This window comes from Podarcis liolepis, assembly GCF_965112155.1.
Source record: "Podarcis liolepis genome assembly, chromosome: 12".
Taxonomy (NCBI): domain Eukaryota; kingdom Metazoa; phylum Chordata; class Lepidosauria; order Squamata; family Lacertidae; genus Podarcis; species Podarcis liolepis.
This window is the reverse complement of record NC_139563.1, coordinates 21,748,047-21,767,907: the sequence shown is the minus strand read 5'-3', so window position 1 is coordinate 21,767,907 and position 19,861 is coordinate 21,748,047. Positions and strand designations below refer to the sequence as shown.

Genomic DNA, 19,861 nt, shown 5'->3' with positions numbered 1-19,861 from the left:
AAGCCGCTTATCAGCTGATCCGATCAGCAGATAAGCTGCTAAAAGCCGCTAATAGCGCTAATAGCGCTAACCCGCTAATCCGTCAATGGGCTTGCTTCGCAAGACAAAAAAATCGCTAGACGAAGAGAATCACAGAACAGATTCTTTTCGTCTTGTGAGGCACCACTGTACCCATAAACATTTTTTTAGAAAAAAAGCACTGAGCGAGTCCCATATTTTGGAGCCTGCTGTAGTCTTTCAGTCATCCTCATGCTTCTCTGTCATGGCCCAGTCAGGATATGCACTCACGCTCCACCCTGAAGCATTCCCAGACACATCCCTGTAGGATAACTCATGACATCACATGTGTGTTATGGGGTTTACATGATGTGATGCCCACTTCCCCACCTCACAAACTGAGGCAAGCTTTGCATAATTTGACCTCACATTGTGTTCATACATTTAAACCTTGTTGATTAATTTACTATGACGTAGTTTACTTTGGTGTTATTTAAGGTGTGGCATGTAAACAGCACTAGTCACAAATAATTAGATTTGAGGGGTTTGTAATTAGCTTGATTTGACTGGGTTGTTTCATTTAGTTTCATGTTGTGTCATGTGTAATGTACTTTAGGTCTGCAATTTACAGGAAAGAGTTAACATATGTAGAGAATGGAGATAACTAATTGCTAATTAATTTCAAATAGTGAGCTATAAATAGATAGGTAACTGCGGTGACCCTACTTGGAATATGAAGCTGACAGCTGCAAAAAAATGAATTTGAATGCTTATGCTAATTTTAGGTGATTTGAAATGCAAGAATTGTTTTATAGAGATTGTAACAACTGCTGGAGGACTTTTCAGAATGACTAGTGAATATTTTTTATTGCAACACATTTTATTGAAATCAAAAGTTATCTCTACATATTTAGGCACCTGGATCTTTGAATGGGACAATAACCTAAAATTCTTTCATTGTGTTGATATATTTTCAGCTCATATTTAATCTGTTAGGTCTGTGGCTTGACAAGTTATTAGCAGTTCCCCACACTGCGGATGCTCAAGATAATGATTCTACAAATGTTATATCCCATATTGTTGCAGAGTGTCCCCCAAACCTCAGGTGTAGATAGCGTGTGAGGAGTTACAGTGGATGGTGGGAGGATCAGTGAAATTCAATGTGCCGTTCTGTGTGAGCGAATGTGCTTTCCATCCATGATGACTTGTCATTGTATTTAAACAGAAGTGCATTTACTACATAAGCAAATTTACTGCAGTACTATATCTTGCAGTAATATCTAGGACGATCACCGTATTTTTCGCTGTATAAGACGCACCAGACCATAAGACGCACAATTTGATGTGTATGCCATCAAATGCCAACAGTGTCCTTCAGCTCTCTATATTGGACAAACAGGCCAAACCTTACGCCAAAGAATAAATGGACATAAATCTGACATCAAGAATCACAAAACAGAGAAACCAGTAGGAGAACACTTCAATCTCCCAGGACATTCTATACAAGATCTCAAAGTAGCTGTTTTACTACAAAGGAATTTCAGAAATAGACTGGAAAGAGAAGCTGCTGAATTGCAACTCATTACCAAACTTTAAACCATGGAGAGACCTGGTCTGAACAAAGACATAGAAGTTGCCAGATCCTTCTATATAGTGAGAAGGTGGGGAGGGGTATTACTCAGAAGGGTGGTAGGAATGGGTGATTGGCAGTTAGCTGAGATGAGCCTGTTGACGACTCTTAACGACTGCAATAGGTCTTGCAGGAAAAGGCAAGGGGTGAGAAGGTGAAAAATGGCTTAGTCATGTATAATGGGATAAGAATCCAGTTTCAGTGTATCTGAAGAAGTGTGCATGCACACGAAAGCTCATACCAAGAACTAACTTAGTTGGTCTTTAAGGTGCTACTGGAAGGAATTTTTTTATTTTGACTATGGCAGACCAACACGGCTACCTATCTGTTCCTCACCTCTGTATGAGAAGTTGAATCCAAAAGAATTCCTTCGTTTGAATAAACCTTATAGGAGTTTCATGAGACAGCCGTGCTAATAACATCAGGTGCCAGCAATACTTGCTCTGTCTCTCATCTAGTGCCAGATTGTAGCTAAAGTAGGTTTGAACCAGTAGCACATGTGGCTTTTGAAGAAATATTCCCTGCTCTTTTCTTTAACAACAAGCTTAACTTGACCTTTCATATCGTTCTCTTAAAAAAACAAAATAAAATCCTGGTTGTATGTAGTTGATTGTATGTAAGTCACTCAGGGAGTCTTTTTTGACTAAAGAGCAGGGTATTTTATTCATTCCTCCATTCATTACATTTAAATACCACTTGATAGTAAAACAAACAAACTCTTACAAAACATGAAACAGTAAAATCAAGGAAAAAATACAACCTTGCTTTAAAACATACAAAAGTTAAAATACTAATACATGTTAAAATTTAGATGCTCCAAATAAATAATTAAACAAAACAGTTGTCCATCCAAGCCAGGTAGTGCAGAAGGAAACTTGAACGTGCCATGGGAAGAGGAGAAAATATGAGCTAGAGGCACCATCACGGTGGTGGCCAAACCGTGGTTTGCCTGTTACTCAGTTGAGATGTCACTGAAATGAAAGGGTCGAGATAAGACCCAGGTAAACCAAAGAGGAAACAATTACAGTAATCCAATGAGGTAAAGTTGAGGATATGAATTAAAGAATGAACCAAATCAAAAGAACAGAAATGGACAGCTTTGCTTGGAGCATCAAGCAGCGTGACTAAACCAGAGGCTCAGACTCCACTATGAATCATCTCTGAGAAGCTGAGGGAAGATAATTGGCTTTTTATTTAGAATATTTGACATTGGCGTGTCACAAGTACCAGGGGAATGCTGTACTGAAACAATTTATCTAAGCTGCTTGTGGAACCTGGAGCCAATCTAGATGTTAGGGCAGCAAAACTGTGTATAAGAGTCAGGTCCTACCTGGTCCTACCATTAGGCAGAATGAGACGGCAGCCTCAGGCAGCAGATGCTGGATGTGGGTGGGCAGCAGCAGCAGTGGGTGTCCTTTGTGGGCTAAGCTGTCCCTCTAAGCTAGCCTGCTGCTGTCAGGTATGGTGGAAGACGCTGTCCTTGTCACCAGTGCTGAAATAAGATTCAGTTACCAGACCAGTTGACTTCAGTATATAGAACAGGCAAGGGAACATCTCAGGTAGCAAAATGTCTTAGGCAAACCCTGTGGGTTACTGACAAATTCATATAAAGCTGGAGACTCGTATAAAGGTGGAGCTCAACCGAACATGCCCATCTTCTTTCGTCTCTCCCACCTCTTGGGGACCCAGATGTAAGGAAGGACAGAGGACAATGGTTGCTAGTAAAAGGACAATGTCAGTGCTTAAACACACCTAAAATTCCAGGTCCTCCCATTTCCGCCTAACATCCCCAGAGAGGGAAAGTATCCCAGCTCTGGGACCAATGGGAGGTGAAATCCCACCCTCCCTCCAAAAGTAATAGGCTGACAGAAGAAGAAAATAATGGAGAAATATCCTCTCCACCAACATGAGTCCAGCAGAGCTTTGGATTGGGTGGTTCCTCCGGCTTGGAATCTCTCTCCCCTGCCTCCAGGTGGGATTCCTCTGCTCAAGGCCTGGGAAAACATTCAAGTGGGCTGGTGTCCTCTCTGGAAGCATGGCTCAGTGGGCAAGGAGTTGCTTTTACACTCCTTGTCTATTTGAACCATCACCTCTAAGGCTTACTGCGACTATTCTTTCAACTCCAGATGATTTGTGAGCATGCGGTTTGTTCATCTTCTCATGTGACATATGCCATAAGTCGCTTGCTTCACCTACCCAGATTTGTTTTATTGTCCCAATGCCTCACTCTGTCCTCTGGGTATATCTGGATCATTGCTGACACGACTCCATGGAAAAACATCGTGCAGATAATGCAGATGTATTCAGCTGCGTGTGCTGGTGCAGACCTGCAGATTGGTTTTTTAAGTCAGACGCTTCCCTCGGTATAAATTCTGGGATCTGCAACATGCTGCAGGCCAGTTGTATGTCAGATGCATACCAATGTGCACCCTGCCCAGCAAATGGGCAGAGTCACTTGTATGATTACTGTGTCGGTCGTCTCAGAAGCGTTCTTGAAGCTAGATCGTTCCCTCACTTGCTGTATTGGATTTGTGGTTTTTGACAGGGGTGTGGGTGTGCGTAAGGTGTCAGTGGGGGAACTTAAATAAATTGAGATGCCCTTCTGCCAGGAGTCTAGGTTCCTGGCTTGATAACACGGTAAGTGTAGGTAATTAAAAAGGAGGATTTATTGCAAAAATGAACAGATAGCTCTGGACAGCTCTAGCCAAGCCGCCATTATTATCACTCAAGATGACCCTTCTGAAGACTCCTACCGGTGTCAACAGAAGATATTGAACTTCCGACCCTTTCGTCTCTTATTTTGCTTCCTGTCTGGCAGCCCCACTATTCGCTGCCGCCTCAGACTTATTGTGTCAGCTACAGCCTCTTCCTTGTTCTGAAAAACTGTCTCTGTGGCTGTTTGCGCCTTTTTGAGCTTCCTGAGAGCTTTGGCTGTGTGCCAGCCTGCTCTCAGTTGTTCCTTTGGCAACCGGTTGTCCAAGATCAGGGGGAGTCGACCCTGGCAGCTGTGTGCTCTGCCCAGCCAGCGTCGACTCCAAACTTCTCTGTTCCTGACTGTATTCAGCAGCTGGATACAAAGTTACACTTGGAGCTGGCTCATTCCTGACACCTTCTATGCCACATTATGGTTTTGGGAAATCCTTTGGGTTTCTTCTTCTTCAGTTATTAGATATGCACATTCCATTTTCATCCCACATTTCCAATTTTCATCCCCGCACAAAAGAATCTGACTGCCCAGCAAAAGGAGAGTTTAGTAGAGCCAGTATAGACTGTGCTGTCTGCATGACCCAGAGTGAGGTGTCCCAGCCGAGTCCTACCATGAACCCCCATCAGGCCTACACTTCTTTAAACAACTGCTTTCAAGCATGTTATTGGAGGAGAGGGGTTCTAATGCAAATGTGCTCTCCATGACAGGGGCAGGGAACCTTTATTTGAGTCAAGGGTCACTTTTCCTTATGGGGGCTGTGTGGCAGTGACTGGTGGGCCCAGTGGCAAAAGAGGGCAAAGCAATGGATGTGACTCTTCCTTTATGCAGTAGGCTACAGTGCAGCCATCTCCTGCCAACCTAGCAGTTCGAAAGCACGTCAAAGTGCAAGTAGATAAATAGGTACCACTCTGGCAGGAAGGTAAACGGCATTTCTGTGCGCTGCTCTGGTTCGCCAAAAGTGGCTTAGTCATGCTGGCCACATGACCCAGAAGCTGTACGCCAGCTCCCTCGGCCAATAAAGCGAGATGAGCGCTGCAACCCCAGAGTCGGCCACAACTGGACCTAATGGTCAGGGTCCCTTTACCTTTACCTACAGTGCAGCCATGCAAAAATGAAACACATCACACATCTCCACCCTGCATCCCGGCAAGCAAGAGGCATTATCAGAGTCCAAGGACTCCAGCCAAGCAAAAACACCCAAGGGTGTGGAACAGGACTGCCAAGAGGCCTGGTCTGTGGAGAGGAACAGGCCTAGGGAGACTCCCAAGGGCACCCCTGCTCTATGATTCTGATTTCCTGTAATCTTCCATCCAGTGTCACGTTATTCTTGCCTATAGTGACATTCAGAAAGCTTTCCAAAGGTTTGACAGAGCCTCTGTTGTCTTGAAGCAATGCGCTGGCATCCTTTTGTACTCAGAACGCTGTTGGCTTTCACTATCTGTAAACTTTGTGTGAATCATTCTGCAAGGCGTAACCATTAGTTAAAGCAATTTCACTTGAAATTGTTCCAAAAGAAAAAGACGTTTCTCTGTGCCCCCTAGCTGATGTTTAGGCGTGAGTCAGAGAAGGGCTTCGTGATTACTTTTAGTCATGGTCTCATGTATCGGTAAATAAAACTGCCTGCCTCGCTGATTCCAATCAGGGACCATTGTGTAGTTGTTGCGCCACACCAGATAATTTGTCCATCGCATGTGGAATGGCAATTCTGGACAAGTTTGCTTTGGAATAATAAAAAGACTAGACTTTTTAAAAGACTGTGCTTTACATATCCAGTAGTAAAGATGGATAGCATTGCCTCACACAACCCACCTGAAGGGAGCCACCTCAGTCTGTCATCTCAAAGATAATAAGGGTGAAACAAAGTTAGCTCCCCTAGTTCCCCAGCTTTGGTGCCATCACAGAGAGGGCCTTGTTGCACATTGCTTGGCTGCCTGCTTTTATATATACTCTATACAGCTGACTGTGCCCCCAAATACCCCAGTAACAAGATCATTAAGTTTGCAGATGATACAACGGTGGTTGGTTTAATCACGACTGGAGAGGGGGAGGCGGCCTATAGGAAGGAAGTTGAGCAGTTGGGGGAGTGGTGCAGCAAAAACAACTTACTCTTACAGGGTTGTAAGACTGCAGAGAGAATAACTGGGTGCACTCTTCCCACCTTAGATCAAATCTATGCTGTCAGGTGCCATAAGAAAGCGGCAGAGATAGCGCAGGATAGTACGCACCCTGGAAATGATCTCTTTCAGCTTCTGTCTTCTGGAAGAAGGTATAGGGTTATAAAGGCCAGGACTATCCGCCTGAGAAAGAGTTTCTACGCAAATGCAATTCTGGTTCTAAACGCAGCATAAGGGGTCTCTATAGTATAGTGGATTTTTTAGTATAGTGTATTCTATAGTATAGTATAGTATAGTATAGTATAGTATAGTATAGTATAGTATAGTATAGTGTATTTTAAAATGGGGTTTCGGAGTTTTTAGGGGTTTTTATAGTATAGTATAGTGTATTTTAAAATGGGGTTTCATAGTTTTTAGGGGTTTTGAATGTTTTATGTAGTTTTTCAATTTCATTGTTCTGTATGGGACAATGACAATAAAGATATCGTATATCGTATATAGTTCATGCAATAAAACCGCTAACACCTTTGCAAAGCTAAGCAGGGTCCAGTACGGTTTCAAATTGGATGGGTGACCACGTGTTGAGATTCCTGCCTTGCAGAGGGTTGGACTGGATGTCCCTTGGCTTCCCTTCCAACTCTACAATTCTATGACTCTAGAAAATCTAATTGTAATGAAAGCTGCCCTGTATCTTCAGGAGAGTCCAAGGATGCTGCGTGGTAATACCAGGCATCAGTGTTACCCATTTCCCCAAACAACATACAGCTGCAGGAGTGATAGCTCTGTTCTCAGTCAAGCTCACAACCCACAGCACCTCCTTGGTTTTATCTGGATTAAGTTTCTGTTGCTCAGTCTGGCATAACTGTCTAGCTCTGGGAAACCTTTCATCTGCAAAAGATTTGCACTGTGGTTTTGATCCATATGCCTCTCTGCTGTATTTTTAGATTTCTTCCAAAAATAATGTCGACCTCTCTTCCCCGCCTTCCCCTCAGAAAAGCTGCTGTTAGAAAACTTGCAAGCCTGGCCTTATTCTTGACTGGCTGACAAGGTGCTGAAAGAGAGTACGGCCAAGTGTGGCATAACATCACGATCCTTTTGCAAGAGGCAAGCGCTTAAGGAAATATTGTTCAGCAGATGACACAGACTGAAATGCCAGCTTGCTGCCAAGAGCAAAAGGTTAAGAATAATGCTAATAAATTTAAAAGTCAGCTTTCAGAAAGCCACTTTTCATGATTCAGATTTAAAACATGCATTGTGTTGCTCATATATATATATATATATATATATATATATATATATATATATATGAGATCCTCGTGCGCTGTCAATATTTTTGGGGCACTTTAGAATAATTGAATGGGCCATGATTTCAACTGAGCATCTCTTGCAAATTAATGTTAGATTTATGTTTGCCCTTTCCTCTGCAAGGCAATTTATGGTAATCAAATTTGACAACAGAAGCATAATAAAAAATAACTCAGTTGCTTCTTAGGCAAGATTGTCCATGTCTTTGCCTTTGCCAAGCCTAAGTGAATGAAATTAATTCAGGAGCGTGATCTATAGCAGGCGAGGAAAAGATGGCACCTTCCCCTTTCCCAATTATGTTTATTTATCACAATCCTTTATATCCCGCCTTTTGAGGCAGAAATTCTGGCAAAGCCGTTTATAAGTTACACTGAAATTCATTTTAAGAATCACAACAAGTGATTGCAATATATGAAATATTATCAAGATCGTCCTGGCAGGGCAACTGATAGGGAGGGCAATGGGGAGAGGGCGCGATCTAGCTGGAAGAAACTCTCAGATCTGCCTTCCCTGTGTCCTTTGCAATAGGAATGCCATTGTAAGGGCATGGAAGTGGTCACTGAATACCCTTGCAAAATGTGAATGACTAGTTGTGGGTACACCATACTTCTGAAGCACATTATTTCCCCCCAAGAATCCTCACAGAGCTTCAATTCCCAGCACCCTTAACAAACTACAGTTCCCAGGATTCTTTTTTAAAATGTATGGTGTGTTTGCGGCCTGATATCAGTTCAGATGGAGCACAGTCTCCAACTTCCCAAGATTGTGTGACAGGGACTTTTTAGTAGTGACTCCCCATATGTGGCACTCCCTGTTCCATGACACTATGCATCTTTCATTATGTACCGTATTTTTTGCACCATAACACTCACTTTTTTCCTCATAGAAAGTAAGGGGAAATGTCTGTGCGTGTTATGGAGGGAATGCCTACGGGTGGCGGGGGGGGATCTGCTGCAGTCATGAGCAGAGGATCCATGGTTCCCCTTCCTTCCCTCCTCCGTGGCTCGCTTTGAAACAGCAAAGCGGGAGAAGAGCCGCTGGGGGGGGGGAGGAGAGGGACAGAGAGCCTGCTTGCTTTAAAGGAGCAAAGTGGGAGAGGAGCCGCTTACACGCGTGTAAGCGGCTTCTGTCTGGTTGGCTCCTTTAAAGCAAGTAGGCTCTCTGTCCCTCTCTCCTCCCCACTCAGCTCGCTACATAGCAGCAAAGTTTTTCAGCTCGCTAAGCCGGGGATGGAGGGAGAAAAGCAGAGCCTGCTTGCTTTAAAGGAGCAAAGCGGGAGAGGAGAGGAGCCTTCTCCCCTTATACCCCTCTTCTGCATTATTAACAGCATCCTTCTCCACCCACCCCATGCCTGTTCCTTGTCCCTTGAGTGCTTTTCCCTCCCTCCCCACTTAAAACGTGGTTACAAAGCATGGATCCACATGGATCCTCAGGATTTTTGCATTGGGCTACCCCAAACTCACCGTCAGATCACATGTCTGTGGCCACAGCATGAACCACAAAAATCATACATCCACTGTTTCGTTTAGAATATTTTTTTTCTTGTTTTCCTCCTCTAAAAACTATGTGCGTGTTATGGTCGGGTGCGTGTTATAGAGCGAAAAATATGGTATTTATCTGAATACTGTACATTTAAAGGGTGAGGGAATCCCATGCTTTAGCTGAAAAAGCTCCCAGAGCAGCACTATGATAATCCCTGTCCTCAGGCATGTACAATCTAAAAGACATGACCAAGAAAGTGTGGGGGGAGGGGAGAAGTTGTGGCCCCAGTTTCTTAAAGTGACAGTTCTTATAACAACCAGCTGGGAGGGGGTCAGTTCAGGTAGCCTGATGGAATGGTGGCTGCACAGTGATGCCTGGATAGCTCAATTGGTTACAGTGTGGTGCTCATAATGCCAAGCTTGCAGGTCTGATCCCCGTATAGGACAGCTGCATCTTCCTGCATTTCAAGATGATGCTCAGGATCCCTTCCAACTCTGTGGTTCTATGACTGGAGAACATCTTCTCTCCCTCTGCTTTGCAGCCTGATGTTTGGTGACATTTGAGAAGGAGCAAAAGCAGCAGCTGGTCTCCTAGCAGAGATGTTTGAATAACTCTTGCTTGCCTTCTTTGCCACTGCTCCAACATTCTTAGAAAACTTTTCTCTGAAGCTTAAGAATGGTAAAAATAGGAGTGTGTAGGTGTGGCAGTAGCCACGCTGGTTCTTTGACTGTTTCTGTGTCCCTCGTGACCCTTTCTGGGAAGGCGGCTGCAGCAAAAAATAGGTTTAACTGCCACAAGTAAGTTAATTGTAGCAAACCTTTGTAGAAAGGAGATATTTTTAGCCTTGCAGGCTACTATTTTTATTTTTCTTGTTTACGCATCGGTCTCTCTCCTGTTTGGTTTTAAGCCGTTAAACTAGGTTTATTTGTGTTATTGCATGAGAAATCAATGGGGCACAAATCCCCTGAAAGTCAAAAGTTTTAAAACCATTTGTGCAGGTTAGAGTGTAGGTCTTAACAACAGTTTGTGTTCCATGTGAGCGGATTTTCAATGGTGTACACATTTAGATGTGTTTCAACCTGTCATTGCATCCTAGCAGAAATGTGCTAGGAGTCATTGAGCAACCTTGCTCAGTGCAGTTTTCATGCATCTTGGCTTTTTTATTTTTATTTTTTACGACTAATCGTGCTTTTAGCAGAAGGATGCATGCAATTCAGATGTTTCCTGAGGATGAAATGAAATGAATGCACAAACTATTAATGTAGCTGAGGTTTGCTTTTTCTTTCACTCCTGGTGCTGGCTTTAAAAGAGTAACGCCAGTGCTTTTTTTTTCTGAGGGGATGCAGGGGTACTCATACCCCTAAACATTTTGTGAATCTAAGTTTGGCTTCATTGAGGGACAGTATTTCAATATGAGTAGGAAAATGAGAGTACCCCTAAACATTCTTTCTTTAGAAAAAAACACACTGAGTATCGCTAATGTATTTCTTTTTCTTTTTCTAAAAGTATGCCTTAAATGAAAGAGTGAGTTTGACTTGCTCAAATGCCCGTTGTGGTTTCCCCCCACTAAGAATAGGAGACAGAAATACTGTAATCATCGGTCTCAAAAAATGTGCTGTCAGATTGCTTGTAAAAACCCGAATTTAGAACTAAATTCAAACCCCTTTCAAGCCGTTGGCAGTGAATGAAACTCAGGGTGGGTGGCGAAAGCAGGGCATGCGATATTTACCAGCCTTCTTGCTTGCTTGTTGGCAGAGAGCTGAAAAAATGCTGCTAAGCTTTTGAATGAGAAACGCCATGTTGGAACAAAATTATGAGAACAATAGATGTGATACTCTCTGCATAGAATTCATTAAGCATAGATGTGTCAACTGCATCCATCTGCTTGTTCCCTTTAGGTGTATCAGCCCAGCTGACCAGCAGTCGTCTCCGTCGGAATACATCTGTGGGAACTCCTTTTTGGATGGCTCCTGAGGTTAGATGAAATATTATTAACTCCTCCTATGGGGTTGTGTCTGTATGTGTTTCTCTCTCTCTTTTTTTAATCTATCACTTTCTAAATCCTTTGCTATACCCATCCCAAGTTTCTAGCTCTCTCTGTTCTGACACTATTCCATCTTGGGGGGTGGGGGGTGGTTGCATTTGATCTGTGTTAAGACTATTAAAACAAACAGAACGCAGCCAAGCTCATGTTTTGGCATTATTCATTTGGGTCCAGTAAAATAAATCCCTGGCAGTGAAGTTAACTTCATTCATGTTTAAATTGGTGTTGATAGGTTTATCGCAGAAATCTATATAATCCTGTCAGGTTTCATACATAATAAGTGTTGAGGCTGCATACACACCACATATTTAAAACACATGAATTCCACACCCTAAGTTTCCTAGAAGTTTTGGTTGACCTCTCACAGGGCTACAGATCCAAGCACCCTTAACAAACTACAGTTCCCATGTTTCTTTGGGGGAAGTAATGAACATTAAATGTATGGTGTGTGCCTGCAGCCTTATTAATATGTTCAGTTGCCTCTTCAGCTCACTCGATGCATGACATTTTCTCTGCGTAAATTTCCTCGAGGAAAAATTAAATAAGACCTGGAAAACCAAATGTATTCTTTCCCTCTCCCAATATTCAGCCACCAAACCAAATGTTTAACGGAGTATCCCAGGGGATTTCAGAGAAGGACAATGTGTGATAAAATGTATAGTCAAAAGAGGCAACAAACCAACACGCTGTTCATTTCTCTTGCTCATTTTTTGCTGGGGCTGAAACTCGGGCGCGGGGGGGAATGCAGAGGTTTGTTAGTTTCTGTTATCCGACTGGTACTTGGGTCACTGAGGGGTTGAAATAATAATGCATTTCATGAAATTGGGCTCCTTTATGGATCACAATGGAATGTCAACAAAAGGACTGCCGCTCTGGGGACGGCAACACAACATGACCTACCAACAAAAGACTGTAAGAGCAGGCCAAAGCTCTATCTAGTCCTGCATCTTGTTCTCACAGGGCCTATGCAGATGCCTATGGGAAATCTGCAAGGAGAATCTGAACACAACATCACTCTCCCTAGTTGTGATTCCCAGCAACTAGCATTCAGAGGTATACTTCCTCTGACGGTAGAGGAATAACAGTCTCTGGGCTAGTAGCTATTGGCAGCCAGTGGTACTAGGTTGCCCCCAAGATTGAGGGGGCCCAGCACACGTCACATGCACATGTGACATCACATGTACCCATTAAAGGGCTGGCTCCCTTTACAACAAATATTGAGGGAGCTGAGGTGCCTTTGAACTTCCCCCTAGAGTTGGTGTGCCTGTTGATATCTTCCATAAATCTGCACAATACTCTTTTAAAGCTAAACCACTCCTCCCCCAGCCATGTCCCATGGTCTGCCATGCACTTGACCACCACACTCCCTCTGCAGTACCAGGCAGGTAAATACAGAACTTCTTTGAACTTTGGTGTACAGTGGTACCTCAGGTTAAGTACTTAATTCGTTCCAGAGGTCCATACTTAACCTGAAACTGTTCTTAACCTGAAGCAGCACTTTAGCTAATGGGGCCTCCTGCTGCCGCCACACCACTGGAGCACGATTTCTGTTCTTATCCTGAAGCAAAGTTCTTAACCTGAGATAATATTTCTGGGTTAGCGGAGTCTGTAACCTGAAGCGTATGTAACCTGAAGCGTATGTAACCCGAGGTACCACTGTATTTCATTTAGAGATTCTGAAGTTGTTTAGGCCTAGTGTAGAACGAGGACCCAGAAACCTGCCCAGGCAGAGGTAACTTTTATGGAATAAGCCTGATTGCGCCTCATCCTTCGAACGTGATGAAGAGGCCATTTTGCCACTCCAAAGCTTATGAGGTCAGTGCCTTGCTAAGACCTCCTCAGTTATTTGCTACAGCTGTAGTTCAAGGCAGTAGTTGTTTTTGGATCCAGTATCAAGGACTTCACCTGGTCCTGGATTTTACTAATCCATCCTAGAAGGAAGTAATATTCCATTCCCTTTTTAAAGGGGAGGCTAAGCTAGTTGCTGAGGCAGACATTTTGTTGCCACGGCGACAGCTGCGGAAACATGGATGAGCACTTCCCTCCACCCTCTGCGTATTATTGCCATACAAGAGTCACGGTTTGAGGTGCTTTGGTCTCACAACTGTCATTCTCTGGCAGGCAGTGTGGAAGGCCAAAAAGCAGCTTAAATACTTGCCTCCTCAGAATACGTCCACTTCATAAGGCAAAAAGCCTGTAATTATGGCCTGTCTCACAGCTCTGCTGAAAAGGCTTAGTAATGTGTTTCAGATGCAAGCAAGATGGTTGTGAAATGCCTGTCTGGCAGCACCTCCGGTTCAGATGCTGTTATTTAATTTTATATCTTAACAGGTAATTGCATGTGAGCAGCAGCTGGATAGTTCCTATGATGCCAGATGTGACGCCTGGTCGCTTGGGATCACCGCTATAGAGTTAGGCGATGGAGATCCACCACTGGCTGATTTGCATCCTATGAGAGCTCTGTTCAAAATACCAAGGTACCATCTTATTTCACATATCTTTCATTGGGCAGGCTACCTGACCACAATGGGGCGGGTGGAGGGGGAGGGATAACAGTTCTGTAAAATGTATTCAGTGATTTCATCCACACAATGGCAGTCTCTTATGGTAGCGTTGTCTACTTCTTCCCTCAATTTTAATTGGAGGGGGGGGGAACTGAGCTCAGTGGGTCCTGCATGGAACTTTCTAGCCAAGAGATGTTAGACTCTAGAACTTAACCTGTTTTGGGAAGGCATGAATAAATACTTACTTTGGCAGCAAGTAGATATATGCATAAATATAGTGCTGGGTGCCATTTTAACCATTTAAACTAGCAGCAGCCAATGTGGTAGGACCAACATGGCTACTAATCAGGGATGATGGGAGTTGAAGTCCATATACATCTGGCCTAGCAGAGGCAGGCCCATGTGGTGATGCCAGATATGTACCTGTTTCTTAGATGTTAAAGAATTCTTCATGGGTCATGCAATTGACCAATAGGTGGATTATGATCCTAATGGAATTAGAAGTAATCCTGACAATATTTTTTTTTATGTGTACCCCCATTAATGAGAGGTTTCACAGAGTCCCTGTATGTACCCTGAGTTGGTTTCCTAGGAATGAACGTCACCAGAGTCTTACGACATTTTTGTGATTTTATTTAATAATAATAATAATAATAATTTATTATTTATACCCCGCCCATCTGGCTGGGTTTCCCCAGCCACTCTGGGCGGCTTCCAAAAGAATATTAAAATACTATGATACATGAAACATTAAAAGCTTCCCTAAACAGGGCTGCCTGTTTACACATATATTCAGGCTGATCATAAGATCAAAGATTCACAGCATCAACTCTCCAACAGATCCCACTTCCCTATTAAGCTTCTCTGTGCCCCCCACCCCACCCTGTGCTATAACACTGGATTCTCACAGAGAGCAGATCAGCCTCTCTGTGTCTCTTTCAGACCCAGTTCCATGACTGCAAGTCTGTTGTTCTCTCTCAAACACATATAGACACTATGATAGCATCACTCCAGCCAGGGGAGGATGATAGAAAACACATGGACTCTTTTGTTCACCTTCCAGAATTGTCTCCAACCATTTAGTTTCTGTGGCAACACTCTGGCCCTGGCTTACATAACAAAGAAGACACTTAACAGACCCATTTCCTTAACAAAATTAACTTGTTCAACCATTTCAGCCTCTTGTCATTGGCTGGAGTGAACTCCAAGAGGATATTTAATCCAACTGAATTTCATGACAGTGTTAGCAAACCAAAGAATTGTAAAGCCTACTGCCTTTAGGACTGCAGGGGACTTGCCACGACACATAAATAATGATGAATAGGTCATTAGTTGTATCATTTTGTTTGAATGCTAGAAAATTACTGCAGTTCTTGATTTATTTGATAGAGATTTTAAATCCCCCTTTTCCAAAGACTTATAACATTAAGACAATCAGTGGTGCATTATACTTTTCTAAACAATGCTCCTTTTAAGCTAGAGGAAATCTGTGTATTTTTTAATGACTCTTCCAGAAATCCATTACTCAGCTTGACGTCTCTCACTCTATTTGGTTGAAAATTTATTCGAGCTTATTGTAATTCTACATGTAAACCTATTTTAATGTCATCTTCCACAGAAATCCGCCTCCTACATTGCGGCAGCCAGAGATATGGTCATCTGAATTCAATGACTTTATCAGCAAGTGAGTGACAATGGAGCCATTTAAAAATAAATCAATGCATAAAGGAGCACCATGCAGTTAAAAACAATCTAGCGACATTTACAGTATTCAGATAGCATCCAAAATATTCAGATAGCCATAGAGTTGGAAGGATCCATGAGGGTCATCTAATTCAATCCCCTGCAATACAGTTCCCCATCCAATTTGAAACCAAGTAGGACCCTGCTTAGCTTTGCAAATGGACTAGCAATTTTATTGCTGCTGCACCATTAATGCTTAGGCAAACCATAGTAATTTTTACACAGGATCTACTATTCAGAAAACGCAGAGCAATTTCCAATATACAGAAACTATGAATTTTAAAGCAATGTCTTTGTAGCATAGGTTTCATTCTTTATTATTTTTATTTAGGACGTTTATATCCCACCTTTCGTCCATCATGAAACTGAAGACATCACAGAGGTTCCATAATGGGCTTCATAGGTGGTCTCTTACCGAGACAGACATAGACCTGATTTACATTAGCAAGGTGGCTCCATCTTGGGCCCTCAGACCATGCTCTTGTTTTTACTATATCTGGGAGTACATAATGCTCTTTAGAGCCATAACAGTGGCTTCACCATCGGTAGAGGCAAAGATCTGAGATGGGGCTGTAGCTCTGTGGTAGAACACATGCTTTGCATCCCAAAGTTCCCAGACTCTATCGCATCTCTAGGAAGGGCTGGGGAAATCCCTGGTTTGAAATCCTGGAGAGCTACTGCAAATCATTGTGGACAATACTGAGCGGGACAGGCCATTGGTCCTACTTGGCTAGAGACTAATCCCCAGGGAATTGGTGGGTTACACCACCTTTTGGGGGGTCACGTCCACCTTAAAGCACTCCTAACCATCATGGTGAATTCTGGAAATTATAGTTTGTTAAGAGAGCTGGCAATTGTAGCTCTGTGAGGTCAGCACCCTTAGCAAACTTCTGTTGTGGATGTGACAGAGAGAATACAAAGCTCACACCTAGAAACTGCCGAAAAAGGGCATGAGGAGACAGGTACTAGGTAAATCATGTTATTCCAGTAACATATTCCTCCTTTTTTTTTAAAACAAAAAGTGTGTTTGTTTGCCCATTGAACTTATGAATATTGCTCTCTGAGCATTGTACAAAAGGAGAGCAATATTGTTGTGCGCACTCCAATTTCTGAATGGTAAGAGACTCAGGGGTGCCTGCGCTTGCCCAAAATTTTGTTTCCTTGGAATGTAGGTTAGCGGAGACTACAACCATACCTTGGTTCTTGAACACCTTGGTACTCGGACGTTTGTGCTCCCAAACGCTGACAAGCCGGAAGTAAGTGTTCCAGTTTTTGAACGTTTTTCAGAAGCTGGATGTCCGATGTGGCTTCTGATTAAGTACAGGAAGCTCCTGCAGCCAATTGGAAGCTGCGCCTTGGTTTCTGAACGGTTTTGGGAGTCAATCAGACTTCCGGAATGGATTAAGTTTGAGAACCAAGGTATGACTGTATTGTGTCTTTAGGGTGGTTAAATGTATGTGCAACCTGATCATAGGATGGAGGTGGCTGTCACCTCAACAAATCTTGCTGGTTTCCTCATATACATTTTACCTTCCCCTACACTGGATCACAAGTTTGTAAGGGACACCCATGAGTATCATCCAGACTGACCACCCCACAAACCTATAGCAAGATTAAAACAGACAAGAAACACAAAAATCCAGCAACATTATAAAAGCACCAATTAAAAGGGGAGGTGAAGACATAAAAAGCTGTCTGGAGTCAACATCACTAAGCTACAGCTCCTCTGCCCCTCACCCTGCCATGTTCCCATGCTGGTGAACATGGTGTTGCCAGGAGGGGAGGTCACTAAAGGTAAAGGTAAAGGACCCCTCGAAGATTGAGTCCAGTCAAAGGCGACTATGGGGTGCGGTGCTCATTTCGCTTTTCAGGCCAAGGGAGCCGGTGTTTGTCCACAGACAGCTTTCTGAGTCATGTGGCCAGCATGACTAAACCGCTTCTGGCATAACGGAACACCATGACGGAAACCAGAGCACATGGAAATGCCATTTACCTTCCTGCCACAGTGGTACCTATTTATCTACTTGCACTGGCATGCTTTCGAACAGCTAGGTTGGCAGGAGCTGGTACAGAGCAATGGGAGCTCACCCCGTCATGCAGATTCGAACCGCTGACCTTCTGATCAGCAAATCCAAGAGGCTCAATGGTTTAGACCACAGTGCCACCCGCTCCCATAGGGGAGGTCACTACAACCACAGGACTCTTCCATGTCCCACTGCTTAAAATCAGGCTTCCTCCCTAGTTCTCTGCTACCATCTGTCTTTTTATTACATAACCGCATTTCCTAAAAGCTGTGCTTTTTCCAATGGTGCAGGTGTTTGACCAAAGATTATGAGAAACGCCCAACAGTGTCTGACCTGCTGCAGCATGACTTTGTGAAGCAAGTGGAGGGCAAAGAGACTGTCTTGCAGATGCAGCTGATGGAATTCATTGATGTTCACCAGCAAATGGGAATCACAGAAAAAGCAAGGTACTTTTTTGGGGGGGAGGGTCTGTCTGCATGTAACAAAATGTGGTCTTTGTTGTTGTTTAGTTGTTTAGTCATGTCTGACTCTTCATGACCCCATGGACCAGAGCATGCCAGGCACTCCTGTCTTCCACTGCCTCCCGCAGTTTGGTCAAACTCATGCTGGTAGCTTCAAGAACACTGTCCAACCATCTCGTCCTCTGTCGTCCCCTTCTCCTTGTGCCCTCCATCTTTCCCAACATCAGGGTCTTTTCCAGGGAGTCTTCTCTTCTCATGAGGTGGCCAAAGTATTGGAGCCTCAGCTTCACAATCTGTCCTTCCAGTGAGCACTCAGGGCTGATTTCCTTAAGAATGGCGAGGTTTGATCTTCTTGCAGTCCATGGGACTCTCAAGAGTCTCCTCCAGGACCATAATTCAAAGGCATCAATTATTCAGTGATCAGCCTTCTTTATGGTCCAGCTCTCACTTCCATACATCACTACTGGGGGAAAATGTGATCTTGAAGACCATTTATTTAAATTATTCTTCAAATTTTTATTTTAAGCGACATCCTCATTTTTTATAAATGCAACCCACTTAAGTAGCAAGCATCTCTGTAAACCAGTGAGGAAGCTGGAATTTGAACTAAGATTTGAACAGATTATGTAATATTAGATAAGCATAATGTGACTTAACCAAACTGAATACAACCCACTGCTCACGTGTGGCTGTTTGCCAGGTGTTGGGAACTCCTTGCTCTTACAATCCCAGTCAGGCAATCCTTAGTGGTCCACCATACATATCTGCTCAGCTGTGGAATACACTCTTTGTGACGTCTGTTAACTGTTCTCACAGGTTTGAGGCCACTGAAGCTCTTCCACATGAATAACTGTGGCCAAAATATCCCCCTCTATGGAGTTGCATTATTTCTGGCAAAACATTTCCTTCACGTGCAAAGGAAAGGAAATGTGTTGCCAGAAATAATGCCACTTTTCGACGGGGATATTTTCATCCTTGTTCCAACAGTATTTAGCAAAGTAATTATGCATTATGAAGCATTCATAATCTTCGAGCCTTGTATGAAATTGCCCAAAGTGTTTTGGCTCTGTTTCAGAAATTCTGAAACAAGTTCATCAAAGTAATGTTCTGAATGTGAGACTTAGTCATTGGTGAATATTGATATATTTCTACTCTGCTTCAAGGTAACAGATAATAGGTTTTTTTGAAGGGGATCAAATAGCACATAGAACATAAAAGGCGGTGCTATTTTAACAGTCTCAATTGTTAATGTCTCCTTTTTCCCACATCAAATGAGCTGTATAGAGAAATCTGATTAAGATCAGTTGCGTTTCTTCTTATTGATATTTTTGGTGGCTTAATGTTTTTTGGTTTGTGTTTTGTTTTGTTTTTGCAATCTTCCAGTGAGATCTGAGGATTTATTTTGTTCTTTTTATAGTCTGCAATTTATCTTATAAGGATGCACTGCCCCCCCGCCCCCCTGCAAATGAATATAATTACCCTTAGCATTTTGAAAAACTCTTTTAACCAAGAAACGACAAGCTCTTGCAGGAATAAAGTCCCAATGACCAAGAACAAATTCAGTGCATGGTACTAAGGAGAGAGCCTGAACTTCAAAGCCAAGAAATCAAATTAGATGTATGAGTTGATGCAAGCTGCAAATCTAAATACTTAAATTGTGAACACTGTGTAGAACACAGTTGCTTAAGTGTTGCTATTTAATGTTGCCAGTGACAAAACTGGGGATAATCAAAATAATCTTCCCTCCTCTTCTCAGATTGATCATGCAAGGCTGGCTTGTGTAGAGTCAAACCATTGGTCCATCAGTATTATCCATCTTCTATCTAGCTCTTGATGTGAAGGTTTTAAGT

At 43.0% G+C, this 19,861-nt stretch overlaps 1 protein-coding gene across 1 annotated transcript in view; it reads left to right on the top strand.

The window, feature by feature from the left end:
- The window catches only part of MYO3A (myosin IIIA), a 102,419-nt gene that overhangs the window by 23,580 nt on the left and 58,978 nt on the right, over positions 1-19,861 (top strand). The window contains exons 6-9 of the mRNA XM_083467358.1: positions 11,134-11,210; positions 13,611-13,756; positions 15,402-15,467; positions 17,841-17,996. Coding sequence (XP_083323484.1) covers positions 11,134-11,210; positions 13,611-13,756; positions 15,402-15,467; positions 17,841-17,996 — 445 coding nt within the window. The remainder of the gene's footprint in view (positions 1-11,133; positions 11,211-13,610; positions 13,757-15,401; positions 15,468-17,840; positions 17,997-19,861) is intronic.